General features: G+C 45.5%; 1 protein-coding gene across 1 annotated transcript in view; it reads right to left on the minus strand.

Moving 5' to 3' along the window:
* The window catches only part of MKLN1 (muskelin 1), a 98,747-nt gene extending 80,594 nt beyond the window's left edge, over window positions 1-18,153 (minus strand). The window contains exon 1 of the mRNA XM_058022237.1: window positions 18,051-18,153. Coding sequence (XP_057878220.1) covers window positions 18,051-18,145 — 95 coding nt within the window. The 5' untranslated portion in view covers window positions 18,146-18,153. The remainder of the gene's footprint in view (window positions 1-18,050) is intronic.
* Between the last annotated feature and the right edge of the window lie 3,981 nt (window positions 18,154-22,134).

Below are 22,134 nucleotides of genomic sequence, written 5' to 3' on the forward strand. Positions count from 1 at the left end.
CTATTTTACAGGACCCATCAAAACACGCCTTCGAGCTTTGTGGTTGTGAAACAGAGCTGCAAGTTGCGAAATAAAAAAACTTCAAATTGTGACATAAATGTAAAACAGATGAATTTACATAGGCCTAAGTCTGTAATGAAGTGGGAAAAAATGGGCTTATACAACTCAGTAGGGTAAGAATCTTTCAGAAAGGTTAAAATGATGAGCAGTTGGAGGGTTAGTAAGGAAGGGAGACAAAGGGCTGCTAACCCACTTAAGCTTTCCTGGAGCATAGAAAGTTGACCACCAGAGCCATGCCAAATTTTAACAAGTATTTTTCACAAGCTATAAGCCCTGAACAACACACAAAAAAGTCCAAGTTCAAGTCTTCAACCAGCAAAATTGAGTTACTTTCTTCACTTTGAAACAGTACAAAACTTAGGTAATTATTAAATTCAAAATAATTATTTTTTGGTTAAAATGAAACAGATTCGTTATGACAGTTACATGACACATCTGCTTTCTCTTCTATAACCACGCAGTAAAGCTCACACCCCAGATTAAACTAAAAAAAAAACCTTATAAATCCCTAAAATATATATAATTATTGGCAAGGTGACAATGCACCACCTGCTGGACAGGGCTTGTGAGCTTCACCATTTCCAAGTAACGAAACTCGTCAGCTCATAAAACTTCTGCAAAAAGAAGGAAACAGTCATCAAAAGGCTTCTGCCATCTCCATCTGCTGTGTAGGAGGAAAAGAACACGAGCATCTGGATTACTACAAAGGGCTGGAGGAAAAAGCACTCCAATGAAAGCTGCAAAGGGAAAGAGGTGAAGGCAGAGGTTGAGCATGAGCAGACAGAAGTCAGCTGGCTCTTTCCACACTGGGCAGCCCCAAGTCACCGCAGCAGCCACGGCATCCAGGCAGGCCCATGGTGGGACAAGGACACGGCCAGGAGCCACTCCAGGGTGGCCTCCTCAATCTGAGGAGCACTTCTGAGAGCTGGCCAAGTGCCTGTGTCTATCCATAGGCTTGGAGACACCTCCGGATTTTCACACAGTGCAGGAATAAAACTGAAGCTCCCCCTCCCTTCAGCTGATTCCCATCACAGCACAGCATTTATTAGCACAGCGATGCCAGCACCCATCCAGGTCTGGGGCTGCTTCATTCACCCATCCCCACTGGATGGAACAGCACTGCCCTCTGCTCCAACCCCATCCAACATAAAATTCATGGCTCTACATCATTCAACATCCAGCTAACAACATCATCTGCACTGCAAAGAGGCTCAATTACAAGAGAAAACCTGGCCCTGCCTTTAATAACAACTGGGACAAAACAAACCAATCTAAGCAAAGGGAAGAATTTGGGAACTGAGACACAAATTTCTAATAAAAGCTGCCAGTCTGAAAGCTAAGTCACCATTAGAAACCACAAGACACTTGCTTTTGAGAAGAATCACCTGCAGTCTCCTGTACCATGCCACAGGCAAGACATGGTATTTAATAAATTCTTAATACCTCAACATCTGAAGAGAAAAAAATGCTAAACTTAAAGATATATATCTTATATTAAATACTTTAGGGATACAAAGGCAGATAAAACTAGATAATGCTGTATGGCTTTTCTCCTTTATGGAACTTTATTCTAATCCTGGAACACAAGAAGACAAGTTACCCTACGGAATAAATTTTATTTATGATTCCATTACATTTGTTTAAACATTAGACAATAAACTCTTCATACACTGAGCAACACTCACAGGAATTGGCACTGCTGCATGGTCAGATTATGCCCAGCTGGAAAGAGGCATTTTGTACCTGGGACAGATCCCAAATATCATATTTTTAGAAGCAGATTTGTTTGCTTCTCCAGGTCAAAGATCAGTTTTGCCACAACCAAGGAAGATCTCAATCAGCACACTAGACAAGATAAAAACCCTTCCACAGAGTGAGACAAAAAGGGACAGGCAGCTCACACAAAATAAAGGCTAAAAAGAAATGTGAAAGATAAAGATAGCAGTATCAATGGAGTTAGAAATGTTTAAAATACATGGGGTATTCATTTATTAAGATTAAACAAACATTGAAGACAGAAGTCCATATGTACAAAGCCAATTTACCACAACAGTTTAGGGAAATTTATGGACTCGGAGGATTCAAGCACTGCAGCAGTCGTGAGCAATAAGAAACAAACAAATGCATGTCCTGACAGCAGATGCCTTTTTCCATGTAAAACCCTTTTTCTGGACATCACAAAACTCCTACACAGTACCTGGAGGGAGGCTTTGCAGATATAACACTTAGATTAAAACCTGAGAAACTTTAGAAGTGAAATTCCATTAACACGACGACTTTCCATGTCATTTTCACAAGACATTCACAAAGGTATTTGTAAGCCCTCGAGCTACCACACATACCGAGGTTTTATGAAAGCTTTTCCTGTGAAAAAAGCAACCCATGAAACGTGGTTTGAGAGAGCTTCCCATCATCAGCTGTGGGTACAAGATCAAGTCTAGCACAAATTTACAACACTGCCAAAGGGACCAGCCCACCCACTCGCAGAGGATCCTCCCCCTCCCTACACCAGCAGCTATAATAAAGACTTGCATAAATAACTTAAATAACTTATTGCATCAGAGCATTTCCCAGCTCAGCTCATACCAGCACCAGCACAAACTGAGACTGAAATACGAGCAGCTGGACTGGGATAAGGGGTTCCACTGGAGTGAGCTTCCAATCCCCCCTTTCTGCTGAAAAGAAAAAAATGAGATTATGTGATGTTGGAACTCTGGATGCTGAGAATTTTGGACGCTTTGCTTTTGGAATTTTAGCACCTCTGCTATGAAAAGCAAAGCAGGAGGGGCCATTTTATTAACACAAGCAATTCCAGAGGCAGCCCTGGTGTGCCTGATTTCCTAACCTGGCTGCCTGCACAGCTGCCAGCAGCCAAACCTCCCTGTAAGCATTCCCATCACCGAAGAGTGGATGGTTCACAGAATCACAGAATCACAGAAGTTCAAGACTGGAAGAGACCTATAAGATCATCAAGTCCAGCCGATGTTCTAACTGTTCAACTAGATCATGGCAGCAAGTGCCACATCCAGTCTTTTTTTGAATTCTTCAAGGGATGATGACTCCACCACCTCACTGGGTAAATGATTCCAGTATCTGACCACTCTTTCTGTGAAATATTTCCTTCCATGCAGAAAACTCTTGGCAGGGCACAGTGCAAGTTTCTTTTCATTACCTAGGCAGACACTGCTCTCACAACTGCTGGAAGGAGATAATTTTTCCTTTTACCAACCCAGAAACTGTAATATCCTTTGTGCCAGCTGTTGGCTGATCTCTGCTGGAATGCCAGAGATGTCCCCATGCCTGGGGACTTCTCTGTGCAGAGATCTGTGGGTTCAGGCACGACAATCACTAAAGGAGAGTTCTCCTTTGCTCCAGTATTACAGTGCCTGAGTGGGTGGCAGCTGGTGGTGAGAGAGAGATGGTGAATCTTGTTTCTTGAATCAGAAGGCTTGATTTATTGAGATATCATATCTAATACATGAGGACTATACTAATAAGTGTTGTGGTGTGCTGTAATGTCCCATTTTGGCCTTCCAGGTCATTTCCCCAGGTGTGCCTGTACCTCTCTCCCTTCCCCCTTACCCCCATGCTGAGTGAGTCCTGTCAATCAGGCTGAACATTCCAGCAAGGCGTCCTGTGGTTGGTCAAGTTCAAAGGATGCCCCTCAGCCCAGGGGTCATTGGCCTGTCTGGGTGTCATCTTCCCCTGAGACCCTGCCCCTCTCACCTGGTTGGTGCTCACCTGTACCTCCCCTCCCCCTGTCCCTGAGCTGAAAAGGTGATCAGACCATGCGGCCGGATTCTGTTGGAGCAGTTGCTCACGTTCAGACCTCTGTAACCATGGAATAAACCTCTGGACATTAAACCCTCCAGCAGAATCCTCTCCTTTTTCTCTTCACCATCGCCTGAAGCCATTCCTCCTGAGGTAAACGGGGTTCCTAACAAGCCTGGACTTGTTCAGTGCCCAGCTGCAACCTCCAGCAAGCCAAGGTATCTCTGGGGTGACACACCGCAGTTGCTGCCTTTGGCCCAGCAGCGAGGGTCAGACTGGCCCAGGCACAATCTAACTGGGAATATTGGGAGCCTTTTTCCAATAAATAACAATATAGGAGAGAGGTTTGCAGAGCAGCTAGGCTAGGCTAAGAACAGATAGAAAGAATCTATAACAAAGTTATCTCCAGGGTCTCAGTCCCCTGGCTTGCACTGGTGATTGGCCCTTAATTATAAACATAGAAAATGAGCCAATCAAGGTGCATCCCATTGCATTCCACAGCAGCTGACAATAATTGTTTACCTTGTCTTCTGAGGCCTTTTGCCCTCCAGAAGACACAGAAATCCAAAAGGAAGGATTTCTGTGAAGAAATGTCTGCGACACTCCAGTGGGAAAGGGAGAAATAAGATGACTTTGCAGAATATGCTGCAAATGAGCTTTAAGGCTGCTAGAATTTGCATCTAACCTAAATATTTTCATGGAGTTGCTATCAGGGAAATCCATGACTTTAGGAACAAGTCTTTGAGAATAAACAAATCCCAAACACTCTCTTGGCTTGGCACACTCATAGCTGAGCAGGAAAGGGCACAGGCTTCACTAAGAGGACTTGGAACTCAGACTCTCTTCAAAACCACAGAGCTACCAGGCCATTACACTGCAAAAAGGCACTCAGAGTGCAAGGAAAGCACAGACTGGCTAGAAATGGACTAAATACTTGCTCCAGGGTTGTCCACGTGATGATTCTTTCAGTTTTTCCTACGACTATCCCAAAAGAGATTGGGAAGAATACAGCAACTGGAATGCAGGGACTAAAATTTCCACTAAGTTCACTGGAAGATGTGGTGGATGGAACTATTCCAAACATGCAGAGCCCTCACAGCAGCCAGCAGAAAGCATCCACGGAGATAATCCTGCCCAGCCTAGACACTGGAATGTACACACAGCCTTAACCAAGAAAAACAGGGGGAAAAAATGACTTACCACCTAAAAACCCAATGGATCTGGAAAGAAATACAGGTTTTTTTAGTCCTGAAACTCCCACACCTCAATAAAAGCCATGCTGGTTTCAAACCACCTGGCTGCAATGTTTGAAAATCTGCATGTGCCTATAGCTGTCCCCTAAAGCAAGTCAAAAAACACATTTTAGGTTCTGCTACAGTTTCTCTCCTTCTCACTGCAAAAGTTCTCTGCTCAGAGTGGCAGAAAGATGTAAAGCCATGGAAATGTCTTGATTGAAACGCAGTAAAAACAGGAAGTTATTAAGCAGATCCATTCAGGAAAAAAGGTGGGGGGCTTTGGGGTTACTTTTTTACAATATAGGATTCTTAACCTCTTGCATAGCAAAACAAAGTTTGAATTGAACATGCACAGGAGCACAGTTTTAAATATTATAATGTCACAAGATTGGCCAATTTTCTGCTCAATTTTGCTTCATGTCCTCAGCAGTCTCACACTGTCATCCAGTATATTATAAACTATTTCTATTTAAAAAAAATAGCTTAGTAAATACAGCATTACAAAAATAAACTGAAGAATTTAGAAACCTTACAGAAATACATTCATCAGATCACAATGGACAACAAACCTGGGATTACTTAGTTCTGGCCTAGAAATAGCCCAATTAAAATCAGGTTCTCAATTTTTTCAATGAAAAGTTAGCTTTTGTTTTTTAAGCTGCCTATCATCACTGTCAGACCAATCAAACTGCTTCTTAAATGGTAAATTACCCTGTTGTAGATATTTCCAATCAGGCAAGTTAAGATGTACTTTTTTATCACTCCCCAATCTAGTTAAGACTAAAACACACTGGACAACAAACCTGGGATTACTTAGTTCTGGCCTAGAAACAGCCCAATTAAAACAGCCCAATTAAAATCAGGTTCTCAATTTTTTCAATGAAAGGTTTATTTTTGTTTTTAATCTCCTATCATCACAACCAAACCTTAAATGGTAAATGACCCTGTTGCAGACATTTCCAGTGAGGCAAGTTAAGAAGTATTTTTTTATCACTCCCCCCATCCAGCTAAGACTAAAACAAGACTTGTTTGATTTTGATTAATCAGTTCTTGCTAGAGCCATGACAGGAATGAAATAGTAACAATAATGACTAAAAGTGCAGCAGTGCAGTGCAGGAAGTTACAGAATCACCTGGGGTTGGGAAATCCCAAAGATCACCAAGTCCAACCCTTAAACCAGCACTGCCAAGGCCACCACTAACCAGGTGCCACATCCACACATCCTTAAAATCCCTCTAGGGATGGTGAATCCAGCACAGCTCAGGGCTGGACAACCCAAGGTAAAGAATTCCTTCCTGATATCCCATCTAACCCTCCCCTGGCACAACTTCAGGTCATTCCCAAGTTACCAGAGCCCATAAATAACTTCTATTGCAGTGACACTCAGCAACCCTAAATCACAGATTAAACTTTTGACTGTATCACTGAGAGATTCAAATCCTTGGTGGCAAAAGCTCCAGGCTGGGAATATCACTATTAGCACAGAGGAAAAACAAACAGGAGAAAAAAATCAAGTCAGGCTTATTTACTTGAGTTGGTACCCACAGTAACTTCAGCATCACAGATGATTACCAGCCTAATTGTCCCAACATTTAGGGATTAGAGTTTAGATGCAATTTCACTGCTAAGTGATGCTGAGAATCTCCTAAGCTTGAAAAATTACCAAGGTTCATTCTCTCTCTGCACTAACTTTGAATTTAAGAATTGTTAGATCACTAAAACTGATCTTTTCTACATATTTTGATTAATGTCTCTTTTTTTAATAAGAAAATAACTTAAAATGCCAGTGATATCAGTGAACTCAGTGATATGATCATCTGATGCAGTTTCTTTTACTCATTTCATACTCAGTGTTCACCAGTACACATAATTACCTGTACATATATCACACATGCCCACTTGTACATATTATTATTATCCTCAGTAAGGATATTTGAGCACACAAGGATATCTGAATTCCTGCCTTTTAACCAAGCTTAGGTGAGATACCAGAAGACTCCCTGAGTAGAAATAAATCCCTGGCTTAATAAAAAAGCCCAAGAATAGCATGAATTCTGCCCTTCAAGACTCAAGGATAAAGATGAAGAGATTACACTCTTCAGTTGACTGAATTTGTAGCCAATAGATAAAATACTGGAGTAAAATCCTCCAGAATTTAAAACATCACCACCCACAACCACTGGATAACAACGTTCAGTTTTCATTCTGAGAAAATCTCCTATCTGGCTTGAAAAGAGTTTGGATTGTGTGTGAACATCGGGATTTCTACAGCCAGCAATCACCACAGAAACTTGGGCTTTAGAAATGTTCCAAAATTCTGGTGGAGCAGTGTCGCTTTCTGGGCTGTTTAGGTGGCCTGGAAAGGCCCGGGGTGGCCTTGGACAGCCCGGCGCTTCAAAGGACGAGGAGAGACTTCAGATCTTTTCTTGGTCTCGGTGTTTATTAATTGTTTATCTAAAAGATTTTCTCTCGGCCCAACAGAGGTCTGCACAGCAGCCAGCCATGAGCACACTGAGAGCCCCCGGGGTGGTCACCTATCTTTATACCTGAAGTTACGTGTACAATATTTATCATTTTTCCCCAATACCTTCTACCCTTATTGACCAGTGCACTTTTAGTAATAACCAATCCCAAAGTGCCAACATCACCACAGAAGATGGAGGCCAAGAAGAAGAAGAAGGACAGGACACGCCCCAATTCCTCCATCTTACTTCTTTAGACCCCCCTGTACAGAAATCCTAAACCCTGTGTTTCACACTCTAATTAACTTATCCCTTCACCATTCACCCAGTGAAATCCTCCCATCCTCATACAGGTGTCGTCTCCCGTGCAGGATCAAAGTCCAGCCACCAGACACTTCTGGCAACATTCCAGGACTCCCGAGCCCCCCAAGGGTGGTCTTGGCCACTCTGCACCTCAGTCCTGAGGTGCTGAGATCCCACAGAGCAGCCCACTTGAGCACTGCTCACTTCTCATTTCCAAAAGCATTTTCTTGGGATGGGACAGATCCTTTTTAAGGAGATGAGAGGAAAGCAATGTCTAGCACACATCTATGTAAATTCCCTGTGCTGTATTTTGGAAGCATCACAACCTCAGTAAAATATTTCTGTTTGACTAATGCACATATGGAAAATCTTAACAAAGGCCAGGAAGCAGATCAAGGCCTTCCACGATTTCACAACAGTGCAAGGATGCTCTTCTATTCCACAATATCTGCAATAATTCCACCCAGGGGAAGCCACAAAGCCAGACTGAGTGATGATATGTAAAGATATACATTGCTAAATGTAAGCCATAAACACATCTTTAATACTATTATTAATATTAAACACATCTTTAATACTCATCAGCACTGTAACCTCACAGCCAGTAAAAGCTCACCCAAAAAATGATGCCTGTAAAAGAATTTAAAGCAGACTGTGTTCAACAAAACAGACTGAAGTGCCCTCATGCCCAAAGTGATGTCAGCTTTGGAAATGTTTCCAAATGGAAAATGCCTCCTGGTTCCAGGTGGGAAAACTTTCCCAGTTTTCCTTTCACAATTAAGCTTCTCTCACTGACAGTGCAACTCAGGGAGTGCAGAAGACAAAATACAGATCTGGCAAGAAAAGGAAGTTTCAGTCTGTTAAGTGCTGGTTATGTGGAGAAACACAGCACAGGTCAAACATTTAACCCTGGATGACATTAGGGAATAATTCCTTATTTTGGATCAATATACATAATTCATGTTCAAGGATACAGCAGTTCCCAGGCCAAAATTACTTTCATATTTGGCAGTTTCCAAACCCTGTAGTAGAAATGAGGATTTTTAGAAGACAAAATTGAAGTTAGCAATAGTACACTGTCACAGAAGAGTGGAGTGGGAACTCATTCATCAATTCCTAATTCATGGGTCAATTTACCTAACCCAAATTTTTACCTCCAATTTAACACTCTGTGTTAAGAGCATCTCTTTACTAATAAAACTTCCAAGTGCAGAACAAGCTGGGAAATTGCTGTTTAAATATAATTATATAATTACCATAACAGCCAAATGCTGTTTAAACTATGTCCTGACAGAAAAGGATTCCAGAAAAACACAGGTCATGTCCTAAAGAGAGTTTCAATGTTTTTTCAGGCACCTTCCCAGAGCTTGAGCATGACATTATGAACCCAGGAGGAAAGACCAAGGAAAACACCAAATTCAACCTGACCAGAGCACAATTTTTGTCCATGATGAAGATCCTGTTCTCTTCCAGGAGCAGCAGAAGGTGCCAGCAAAGGAAGAGCAAGTGCTGTCAGCCAGACTGCTCCTGCAGCTGAAATTCAGGCATGCAGGCTGCTGTCCTCAACTCCAATAAATGGTTGTGCTCCCTGATTTCAATTGATTCAGGAAATGATTTCTCAAGGATTATTATGCACCCTGAGTTGGAAGTAGTGACTGAAATAGCAACTACCTAAAGCAACAAACCACTCTACACCTTCAGTGCTCCTCCTCCCCTTCCAGGAACTGGTGTATTGTGGAATTGAAACTCTGTGAACTTACAGCTCACTCTTCCCACAGAATTCCACAGGCAAAAAAAGCAAAATTACATCTGGGTTTACATTAACATGCAATAAAGTTTATATAAACTGGGTTTACATTAACATGCAAAAAATGCATTGCATTTAAAAAAGCATATTTTATGCATAACATAAAGCAAAATTCCATCTGGGTTTACAAGTTTATATTAACATGCAATAAAGTCAAGCACTGGCTTGCTTTGGAACAAGTCACCTCTATGTAAGTGATGGAATCAGTGCTACCCACACCACTTATCTCAGCAAAAAAATCAGGATCAGATCACAAAATTGGTGGTGGTGGTAAACATGATCATTCTATCAGCAATCTGATAAAAACATAATGAATGTACAGAATTAAAAACCATATTCTTGGCCATGAAAAAAAAAAAAATCAAGCAGACTGTATGTGATGCCTGAATAATAACATTTATCCCAAGGAAAACTCTGTTTAATAACTAGTCTTTAAATCAGTAATTAGTAATTAAAGGCTGGAAAACTTTTATTAAACTCCTAGGCTATACAGCAACACACACAGCAAATGATCCACAATCTGATGATGTTAACACCTCCCATGAAAATTTTACATTGCTAATGTTCTGTGAAATGCCATCCCAGAATAGGCTGAACACCAGAGCACGGCAGGTTCTGCCAGGTTGGGCACACCAGGGAAGCTGAGCAATGAGCATCTCACCTTGCTGCTCCTGCCAGTGAATAAACCTGTCTCATCTCTAAAATAACATCTGTATTTTACCTGCAGCCTGAAGAGCTTTCTCCTGATACTACAGCACTTGTGCTTTTACCTGGGGAGCAAGAGATATCATAACTCATAATCCCTCAGAACTTCATCATTTTGTGATTTTTTTCACTCCTCCACCTCTGACATTTTTCTTGCTCACTAATTAACTTTATCAGACACCAAAGAAGTGTTTTATAGTTGTGCATTCAATCTGTAGGCAACTTTATTTTCTACAGAAATATTTTGCTCTGCAATACTGAATTTCAGCGCTCAGAGAAAAATCCTACAGGCTACAGAAGTGATGCAAACAAGAGGGAAAATGCCTGAGGTTGTCTAGAAACATCCACAAAGTCCACACAGACAAGCAGAGGAGAAAAAAACATTTCCCACAGGCCACTGGAAAGGAAGAGCTTTCTCCTGATACTATAGCACTTGTGCTTTTACCTGGGGAGCAAGAGATATCATAACTCATAATCCCTCAAAACTTCATCATTTTGTGATTTTTTTCACTCCTCCACCTCTGACATTTTTCTTGCTCACTAATTAACTTTATCAGACACCAAAGAAGTGTTTGATAGTTGGGCATTCAATCTGTAGACAATTCTATTTTCTACAGAAATATTTTGCTCTGCAATACTGAATTTCAGCACTCCCAGAAAAATCCTACAGGCTACAGAAGTGATGGAAACAAGAGGGAAAATGCCTGTCAGAACATGAGGTTGTCTAGAAACATCCACAAAGTCCACGCAGACAAGTAGAGGAGAAAAAATATTTCCCACAGGCCACTGGAAAGGATGAAAAGCAGAACTGAGAGCATTTCTGTACACAGGGCTCAGAGGGACAAGCAGTGGGGCAGCTCACTGGTTAGCCAGGATTTGCATCCCCTGCTCATTTTAATAAATGTTGGAAGGATTGATCAATATTGAAATTCATCAGCAGCTACAGAGCCAGCCCCTGTGCCTTCCCCTATCTAAAGGCAAAGCAACTACAACAGGAAAGTGAATTAACTATGTCAAAATACTGAAATAAAGCTAGAAATGCTGACAACTTAAGCTGAAAAAAAGTACATTGATGGTTATTATTAGTGCAAAAAACCTCCACAATTACAATTCTACAACTCTTCCAGCATTTGGGTCTGGTTTAGGTGGCTTTGAAGTGGTTACACCTCAGCAGAAGCTATCCTTGCCTTGTAAAGGGAATAAAGCTTGGGTTCAGGGAAGATAATATTCAAAATAAACCTTTCATTAGTCATGACTGCTCTCAGCTTGAACAGGAGATTCTTCAAGAGCTGGATGCATCTACAAGGAGATTTATGAACCTCTGTGGTACAGATCTGAGTCATCATTTTCATGTGGTTGGAGGAGAAACTGAGAAGTACATCTCACTGGCCACAAACATATGTTTATTCCTGTCACAAAAATCCCAGCGAGCACAGGAGCTGGAATTCAGGTTATTTTTCACCTGGGGCTTTTTGTTTGTTTGTTTAGCTCTGTTGCTTTTAATCCTTATGGACTTTACCCCAAAAAGTTTGCTGCACGTGTTCTCTTCATCTTCTGGATCAGGTTTTGCAAGATTTGAAACATTAGAGTACATTTTTTTGAGAGTACACCACTACAGCAGGACATTTTAGTTTGGCCAGGAACTTGCTGTTACATCCTCATAACTAGAAAGCAAAAGTTAAATTTGCATTCTCACTTTAAAAGCCTATGAGTCACTCATATTTTACTATCAAAGTACCTTACACTAAGTTTTCTTCCCCTGGTTTGATGGAAATACAGCAAACTGATGAATAAATAAAATTATTTTGAGTGTATTTTAACAAATCAACTAGATACTTCCTAGAAAAGGGACAACAAAGTTATTCAGCCTTCAGCATATGACACAACTCAAGGCAACAAACTGGAGAAGACTGGAATTCTCTGAACAACTGAAGTTAGATAATAGAAAAATCTGAGTTGCAATGAAAAAGTGACACCAGCTAAGATGTTGTGGATGGTATTTAATTATCAGCTAAGAAACCAATCTTAATTTATATTCTTAATAACAACCTTAGCACAAGAAATAAACAAACCACTAATTAAAAATCCTGGAGTCAAACACAGGAAATATACTGATCTTCCTCTACAGAGATTCCATGCAGGACAACTTGAAGCACTGAAAATTTGAGCAACAGAAACAGGATGAACATTCCTTACTGAAGTGTGTGAATAGAGGAACACAGCAAAAAGCTCTTGTTGGTCTCTGAAGTGGGATTTCAGCCATATAAAGCAGTGACAGAAGGACCTGAGTGCATTATCAAACACAAAATGCCACCAGTCCTGATGCTGAGGCAGCCACTAGAACCCACAGCCCCAGGATGCAGCAATCTGGGAGTAAAAAAGGGCACAAAGCTGCCATCACACAGAGCACAGCACTTCACCTCTCATTCACCTCAGGAGCAAGTTCAAACTGCAGCAGGTACAAAAACAAGCCACTAAAAAAGTCAGGATATGAAGTGCTTCTCTCTGTGAAGAGCAAGAGCTTCTGGTTCTATTCCTTACCAAAGGAAAAAAAAACCAAAAAGCCAAATTGGAGCAACCTGCATTACCTTGTGCAACTCTTCATTCCCTCCCTGTCAGAAAGAAACAAAGTGACTGAGCTCAACACTCCTGCAGGAGGGCAGAGAAGGGAGAGGAATGAGTCCATCCCTGGCTCTGGGCATGTCTGAAGACACCAGCACTTGTTTGTGGCACTGCCATGCTGGGACAATCCCTGGGCCAGCCCCACGTGAGGCACCAGGGAGCAGTCACTTCTGGGGCTCCATTCCTCCCCCTGGGGCTCCATTCCTCTCCTGGGGCTCCATTCCTTCCCCTGGGGCTCCATTCCTTCCCCTGGGGCTCCATTCCTTACCCTGGGGCTCCATTCCTCTCCTCTCCTGGGGCTCCATTCCTCCCCTGGGGCTCCATTCCTCTCCTGGGGCTGGGGCTCCATTCCTCTCCTGGGGCTCCATCCCTCCATTCCTCCCCCTGGGGCTCCATTCCTCTCCTGGGGCTCCATTCCTCTCCCTGGAGCTCCATTCCTCCCCCATTCCTCCCCTGGGGCTCCATCCCTCTCCCTGGGGCTCCATCCCTCCTCCTGGGGCTCCATTCCTCCCCCTGGGGCTGGGGCTCCATCCCTCCCCTGGGGCTCCATTGCTCCAGGGAGGAACCCTGGAGAGACCAGGAGTGGATCTGACAGAGCAGCCTCAGGCAATGGGCTGGGCTGAGCATTTTCCAGGTTGGATCAGCTGAAGCCTCTCAATGCTGAACTGGTGATTCTGTGTCACAGACATCTTTCATGGAAAATCCTTTCCTTAGGATTTTTCCTCCTGAGAAGCTGAGAGACCTCAGGAACAAAATGTAAACATTGATTATCTGCTGCTGTGGAATGCAACAGGAGCATCTGGGATTGGCCCATGTTAAATGTTTGTAATTAATGGCCAATCACAGCCCAGCTGTCCGAGCCACAAACCTTTGTTATCATTCTTTGCTATTCTATTCTTAGCCAGCCTTCTGATGAAATCCTTTCTTCTATTCTTTTAGTATAGTTTTAATGTAATATATATCATAAAATAATAAATCAGCCTTCTGAAACATGGAGTCAGATCCTCACCTGAGACCCCTGTGAGCACTGTCACATTTCCACACAGACAGAGCATCTCTGGAAGCATCAAATGTTTCAACACCAAATTTCCTCCTGGATCAATTCTCCTCCCAAAAGCACAACCTCCCCTACAACACAGCCACTATTACCAGACCAAATCTTTGATTTCTACCCACAGTTTCTAAAATAAATATCCAAGTCAGTCTTGATGCAGGTACAAACCAACAGACACCTCCAATGATTTGAAAAACAGAATAATTTCTTTTCATTAAGACAATCCTCACTTAATGTCTGGAAAGTTCCTTGCAGACATGCAGGCAGCTGCAGCTCTGGTAAAGCTGCCAGAAAGTGGATCCAGCACTAACTAATCCAGCACTAACTAATCCGGCACTAACTAATCCTCCAGCACTAACTAATCCAGCACTAACTAATCCAGCACTAACTAATCCTCCAGCACTAACTAATCCAGCACTAACTAATCCTCCAGCACTAACTAATCCTCCAGCACTAACTAATCCTCCAGCACTAACCAATCCTCCAGCACTAACCAATCCTCCAGCACCAACTAATCCAGCACCAACTAATCCAGCACCAACTAATCCAGCACCAACTAATCCAGCACCAACTAATCCAGCACTAACTAGTCCAGCACTAACTAATCCAGCACCAACTAATCCTCCAGCACTAACTAATCCGGCACTAACTAATCCGGCACTAACTAATCCTCCAGCACTAACTAATCCGGCACTAACTAGTCTGGCACTAACTAGTCCGGCACTAACTAGTCCGGCACTAACTAGTCCTCCAACACTAACTAATCCAGCACCAACTAATCCAGCACCAACTAATCCAGCACCAACTAATCCAGCACTAACTAGTCCAGCACTAACTAGTCCAGCACTAACTAGTCCAGCACTAACTAGTCCAGCACCAACTAATCCAACACTAACTCATCCTCCAACACTAACTAATCCTCCAACACTAACTAGTCCGGCACTAACTAATCCAGCACTAACTAATCCAGCACTAACTAGTCCAGCACTAACTAATCCTCCAGCACTAACCAATCCAGCACTAACCAATCCAGCACTAACCAATCCAGCACTAACCAATCCAGCACCAACCAATCCAGCACCAACCAATCCTCCAGCACTAACCAATCCAGCACTAACTAATCCAGCACTAACTAATCCACAGCACTAACTAATCCAGCACCAACTAATCCTCCAGCACTAACTAATCCAGCACTAACTAATCCTCCAGCACTAACTAATCCAGCACCAACTAATCCTCCAGCACTAACTAGTCCAGCACTAACTAATCCAGCACTAACCAATCCAGCACTAACTAGTCCAGCACCCAATGCAGAGGAAAGGCACTGGCACTGAGCAGAGGAAGCTCCTCTGTCCCTGAAAGAAATGAGTGCTTCTCAATAGGCCACTGATCCTCAGCTGCAGCACGACCAGAAAGGCCTTTGTAAAACACTTTTGGTTTGCCTTTGTTTAGGCTTTTTTAATGAAAAGAGAGGTTATCAGATGAATTCAGTGTTGTGAAAGTTTCAATGTCAGTTCAGCATCACACAAGCAGGTGAGATGGCACTGGACATTTAATTTCCTCCCTGGTCAGCAGTGATGGAAGTTTTCCATTCCAGAACTCTGTTTTACATTTAAAACCATACAACTGCTTAAAGCAAGTGTTTAAATCATCCTTAACTCCTCTGCTGCTCCTCCCTGAGCACTTTGTCTGCAATTCCACAACTCCCAACAACAATCAATAATATTTAATAAGTTGTATATTCACTCCTACATACATGAGGGCAGAGCCCCTCTTCTCCTTAAAGGTTAAAGTGATTTCTTTCTAGTTATGCCAGCAAATTCATTTAAACTACAGCATAACCAGAATTGCCAATGTCACAGAGTCATGCAGGATGGAAAACATCCTCTAAGATCAAGTTCTTCCAGACAAGCATCATTTTGTTGTATATATTAAATACCAAGAGAACCTTTAGCTGTGTGTGCATGCTGATCCCACAGGCTGTTATGGTCTTGTCCCAGCAATTTTTAAGATTTCCTTCTTCAGTCCCTCCCCAAAAACCCACCTTCCCATACATTTCTTATTAAACTTTCTCTTTTTGAGATGCTGATCTTAAATCACAGGTCAAAGCCTCTCCCTTCCAATCCAGGCTGTATTCCAGCTCTCTCCCAGGCCATGGGAATAAAAAGTTGGAAGCAAAAACCAAAATTTCCATAGCAAGACCAGAATCCCTCAGACCAAGGTCAGCACACCAGAGCCCAAGCCCATTGCTGGGATTACAGTGCTTAGAAGCAGATAATAAAATTGTTTTCACTGATGACAAGCACTTCTAAACAACATCTTAAAAGCAGCCAAATGCAAGGTCACACGTTTGTAAAATATAAAATACCATCCCAGCTACAGGAATGGGAATTTGTATCAGGGAAGGCATTAAGGACTTTGGGCAGCACTGCAGATGCCACGTGAAACTTAATTCCTGACACGAGTCTGTAGCAAAAAGGGACTAATGGGAGCCTTGGAAAGGAATATCAAGGACAAAGACAACACTCTGTGTTTGTACAGCATCACTGAGATCAATAATGGACTGTCACCCCTCTCCTCAGGGACCAACACTTTAACAAGATTTTAAAAGCCAGAAATGCCAGAAGAAATAACTACAAGCTCATCAGAGAGCTCAAGGAGGCACCCTAAGGGCAAGCTGTTTAAAAGGAAAGGTAAAGGGATGGCTTCATTACCACCAAAGATTACAAATTAAGAGAAGAAACCAGTTCTTTTCCACATCTCACACAGAAAACATACAGAGAAACAAAACAATTCAGAGTTCAGTTAAAAACCTGGATTTAGAGGTTTACTTCATTTTGCAAAGTGGAGATAATTGAGGATATTAATAATTAACAACTAAGGCAACTCTGTCACTTGTTGATAGCGGGTGAGTTGAGGATACATCAATCAAAGGTCAGCAAAAGCAGCACAATCGATGATGGGATGAGTCTGGACAGCCCATAATGACCTCGTTGTGCTGTGACCCCAGCAGTGCTCCAGAATTCCAGCACCAAGGATGGCTCATCCCGAAGGTGAACCAGAAACATCACACCTAAACCACGCTGTGGTCCCTCCAAACCTGTCAGTGACCAGAGAAATCCCGCGGGCTGCAGCTGGATGTCAACACAGGATGGGATCACTCGGTGCAGCAGCACAAACCGATGGCTCTGACAGCTCCTGCCAGCCCCCAAATTCCTAGGGACAGGCCATTAGAGCAGCAGGTGACCCCTCTCTCTCCCCAAAAGCCACACACAGCAGGGGACACAGCCCAGCAGTGCACAGTTCAGGGGCAGGACAGGACGCCCAGCTGCCAAAAAACACAGAGCCCACAGGCACCTGACAGAGGCAGGGCAGGGCAGGCGGGGCACTGACCCTTCTCCTCGTTTCACCCAGTAACTGCCCGGCCTCTGCCACACCGGCGCCTGTTCTTCCCCCGAATCTGGGGTCAGCTTCTCCTCTTCAGCTGCAACTTTCCTCTGCCCATACCTCGTGCTAAAGCTACCCCCAAAGCTGACTCTCAAGGCCTTCCACATTTAACCCACCACCCCATAACCTGCAAGCCCAGACTCTCTGCCCCACGCAACTCCTCCCAAATCTCTTCACGAAGCACTGCTCCAAACACAGCCCCGAGTGATAGTGCCCTGTCCGTGAACCCCCAGCCCTGCTGAGCACCTCCTGCCCCGCTAAAACCCCCAAATCCCGCAGTACAGATCTCCGCCAAACGCAGCCCCCCAAACCCTGCTGGAGAGAGCCCTCTTACACACAGCCACCCCAAACTCTCCTGTAGACACCCTGCTCACACACAGCTCCCCCCAGACCTGCTGCCCAGAGCCCCCTGACACACAGAACGCCGCTCACACGCAGCTCCGCTCCCTCTCCCCCCGCCGCGGCCTCCCCGCGCGGGCTTCAGCGCAGGGCCCGCGCAGGCCGCACACAGGCCCAGCCGCCCGGCCCCCACCAGACCCGAGCCCGGAGCGCGTTCCAGGCGCGCCGCCGAGCCCGGCACTCACTCGGGCAGGTAGGTGGAGGAGAAGCTGCTCCAGCGGTGCAGGCTGTAGCCCAACACGCGACTCTCAGCGCCCGCCGGACCCGCCGCCGCCGCCATCTTGTTGTCAGCAGCGGCCCCGGCAGGGACCGCGGGGGGCGGGGCCAAGCTCTTAAAGGGGCCGCGCTCTTAAAGGGGCCGCGCCGGCGGGGGTGGGGACGGTCTGAGGGGGGTCGGGGGCGGCTGACGGGGGGCTCCGTGGGACTTAGGGGTTCAGACGCTGCCCCTTGGGGATCAGGGGCCGTGAGGCGTTCAGGGGGTGCCCCGTGGGGCTCAGCGGGGCTGTGGAGCTGAGGGGATGCCTTGAGGAACTCAGAGGATGTGCCATGGAGCTGAGGTGGCCTGAGGAGCTCAGAGGGGCTCTGGGTCTGGGGGATGCCCTGAGGGACTCAGAGGATGTCCCATGGAGCTGAGGGGCTCTGAGGGGGCTGTGGCTCTGAGGGGATGTCCCACGGAGCTGAGGTGGCCTGAGGGGCTCAGAGGGCCTGTGGGTCTCAGGGGATCCCCTATGGAGCTGAGGTGGCCTGAGGGATTCTGGGTCTGAGGGGACATTCTGAGGGACTCAAGGAATGCCCCATTGAGCTGAGGTGGCCTGAGGAGCTGAGGGGGACTCTGGGTCTCAGGGGATCCCCTATGGAGCTGAGGTGGCCTGAGGGATTCTGGGTCTGAGGGGATATTCTGAGGGACTCAAGGAATGCCCCATGGAGCTGAGGTGGCCTGAGGAGCTGAGGGGGGCTCTGGGTCTCAGGGGATCCCCTATGGAGCTGAGGTGGCCTGAGGAGCTCACAGGGGCTGTGGGTTTGAGGGGATGCTCTGAGGGGCTCAAGGGATGCCTCAAGGGTTTGAGGTGAGCTGAGAAGTTTGAAGAATGCACTGTGGGGATAGGGGGCTGAGGAGTGCTAATTACCAAATGCTCCTTCCATGGCCCTGTGTGGGTGGGTAATTGGAAAAGAGATCAAGAGAAACCCAGTGAGGTTTGATCCTGCACCAGCTCCTGGATTTATAGAATTGTTAAAGTTAGAAAAGATCTTTAAGACCATTGAGTCCTACCATCAATGCAGCACTGACAGGACCAGCACATAAGCTTTAACAAGCCTTTCCTCTGTCTGAAGTTGTTGTAGAGTTTTTCCTAGAGAAGGGAGATGTTTTCACCCAGAGCTCCCACCAAAGCAAGGGGGAAAACTTGGGACTCCCCTGAGGGATCTCTGGGCTACTTGAGAAAGAAGGGGAGATATTTCAAGAGCAGGGGGAGGAAAAAAAAAAAAGCCAAACCAATAAACCACTGTCTGTTGGAAATGACAGATTGGAGAGATATTATGAGGCAGGACAGCAGGATGCCTGGCTAGATTAAATTAGCACAAGGATTCTTTTATTTTTTTTCCCCCTTTATTTTAGGAAAGTGAGTGAGAATGTGGCAGCAAAATCTGCCTGCGGATGAAAAACTCGCTCAGCAGCCTTGAAGGCTGAACATCAACTGGGTGTTTCTAAAGTGAGGGGGAGCAGAAAGCACTTCATCTCAAGACCCTTTCCCAGAGGGGGTTCGCTGTGTTTTCACTGGTATCAAAGCCACAGGGCTCAGCAACAACACAACAAAATCCATGGATGAGGCACAAACATCCACATCTCCTTCTGCTGCTTCACTAACGAGGCCTTTTGAAGTTTGTGGCCTTCCCGTGGCATTTCAGACTTCACTTATCCCAGCTCCAGCCTGCAGGCATCCCCCTCCCAAAACTACCACAGGAGTAATAAAACACATACTTTGCTGGTAATAAATTCTCAATCCCAGAGGAAGAGATGCCACCTCAGTGTTCGGAGCCTTGCTAGGGGAGCAGTGCCATGTGAAACCTGTGACTTCTGAATGTGAAATTTAGGGGGCTGAGAGTGGGGATAACAGCCCTGCAGCAGCCAGGAGGAGGAGGAAAAGGAGGAAGAGCCAGCAGCTCGCTGCTACACACTGAAACCACCCCAGGATTTCTCTGCCCAATATCCTGTTACCACTTGAATCAAGACCTGGATGCCAAGCCAGCGTATTTTTAGCACATTTTGGACTTAAAGCGAAGGGAATGCTGGTGAAATACGCAGTACTGACAGCCCTGGAAAATCTTTATTCATCTGCAGCACAGGCAGCGGGGAAGGCTGTGAGGAAGCAGAGCCATCCAAAGCTGCAAGCTGAGCCCTCTGGTCCCTCCAGCACAGCCTGCCAGTCCTGTGCAGTCACCAGTGGCTGCTGGAGAAGAGGGTTTTTCCACGCTCTGAGTGGACAGAGCACGGTGGGGAGGAGGGTGATGTGCAGGGCAGTGTTGTGCTGCAGGTTTGGATGGCCTGCAGCCTCCAGATGAGCTCTCTGTATCCCAACCAGGGCAGCTGCTGGAGCCCAGCTGGTGATGGGGCCATAGAAGAGGAGTGAAAACACAGAAAATCCGAACCCCGCTGTGATGGTCCAGGCCTGTGCTGTGTTTGCCAATGTGACACAGGATCTGAGCAATGTGGGGAGCCCAGTGGCACCAACATGCCTCATCCTACCTCCAGCAGTGACTGAGACCCATTGCTCCAGGAAAGTACCACAAAGAGGGCACTACACATAGAATCACAGAATCACTGAGGTTGGAAAAGATCTCTGAAATTATCAAGTCCAACCATTAACCCAGCAGTGCCAAACCCACCACTAAACTATGCCCCCAAATGCCACATGTCCATGGTTTTTGAATACTTATAGGGATGGTGATTTCACTACTGCTCAGAACAGCCTGTTTCGGTGCTCGACAACACTTTCAGTGAAGAAATTTTCTGAGGATTTTTCCTCTCATCCCATTGCTGGGAACAGACACCAACCCTCACCTGGCTGCACCCTCCTGTCAGGGAGCTGTAGAGAGGGAGAAGTTCCCCCCTGAGCCTCCTTTTCTCCAGGCTGAGCCCCTCCAGCTCCCCCCAGCTGCTCCTCATCACATTTGTGCTCCAGGCCCTTCACAAGCTTCCTTGTCCTTATGAAGCTAACCCTGTGCAGAGTTTTCCTCCTTCTGCCCCCCTCACTTGGGACCTCACTGAAACCCTCCAGCACATTTTGGTGCCTCCCAGCCCAGAGCTGGCTGGGTGGATCTGTGCTGCCTGTGGCTGGCTGCTCTCTGAGGATGGGGCCGCAGAGGGGAAGAGGGAGCTTTCCCAGCAGCAGAAGGTCCCTTTGGCGTTCAGGGACCAGCCTGCCAGAGAGCTCGGAGGTCCCTGGACGTGTGCCTTGGACAGTAGCTGGAGTTGCTGGGAAAGGCCAAGGTGACCACAAGAGATGTTCCCCACGTCTCCTTGCCAGGAGGATGCACAGACAGCATTCACATGCTTGTCATCAGCAAGCTGGAACCCCAACTGCAGGAAACTTGGGGATTTTACAGTTGTTTGTCAGCCGTGAGACAAATATCTCATCCCCCCCCCCATCAGAAACTTGCTTCTCTACTGCGCGTGTGTTTCGAGTTTCCTCATGCAAAACCTCGCGTGGGCGTTTGGATATGTAATGAGCACATAGTTCAGGATGAAAACAAGTTTCGTGGAAGAGCCAAGTAACGGCAGAAAAATGAAAGCAATACAAACAACAACATGGCACGCAGCCATACCAGCCAGCTCGTGGGCCAGCCGGATCTCACGTCCTCCCCGGAGCTGCGGAGCCGATCAGCTGTTGGAAAAAGAGACCTTTAAAGACAAGCGAGAGAGGAAATAGCATTGGCAGCACAGGCCGCTGCATGTTTCCTTCCAAAGCAGGACAGAGCCAAGGACATTAGGCAGAGCTGTAACATTTGGGGTCTCGTTGCTCAGCCATGAAGCGAGGCAGAAACCTCAAGTGGGCTGCAGTTGTGTAAACTCCCATTGTTCAGGGAGCGGAAGCGGAGCGCTGGCCCGGCGGGGTATTGTCCTACCAGATTTTGGCGGTGCTCACCTAACCGAGCTCCTCCTGCAAGGCCAGGGCCTCATTTAACTCATGGTGAAAAGAGAATAAAACCTCCTGCCTGCACTAGACCCAAGGTAAGAGCTTCCTCCCATAGCACATTCGAAGAAAAATGTTT

The sequence above is a fragment of the Melospiza georgiana genome, chromosome 4, assembly GCF_028018845.1.
Source record: "Melospiza georgiana isolate bMelGeo1 chromosome 4, bMelGeo1.pri, whole genome shotgun sequence".
Lineage (NCBI taxonomy): Eukaryota > Metazoa > Chordata > Aves > Passeriformes > Passerellidae > Melospiza > Melospiza georgiana.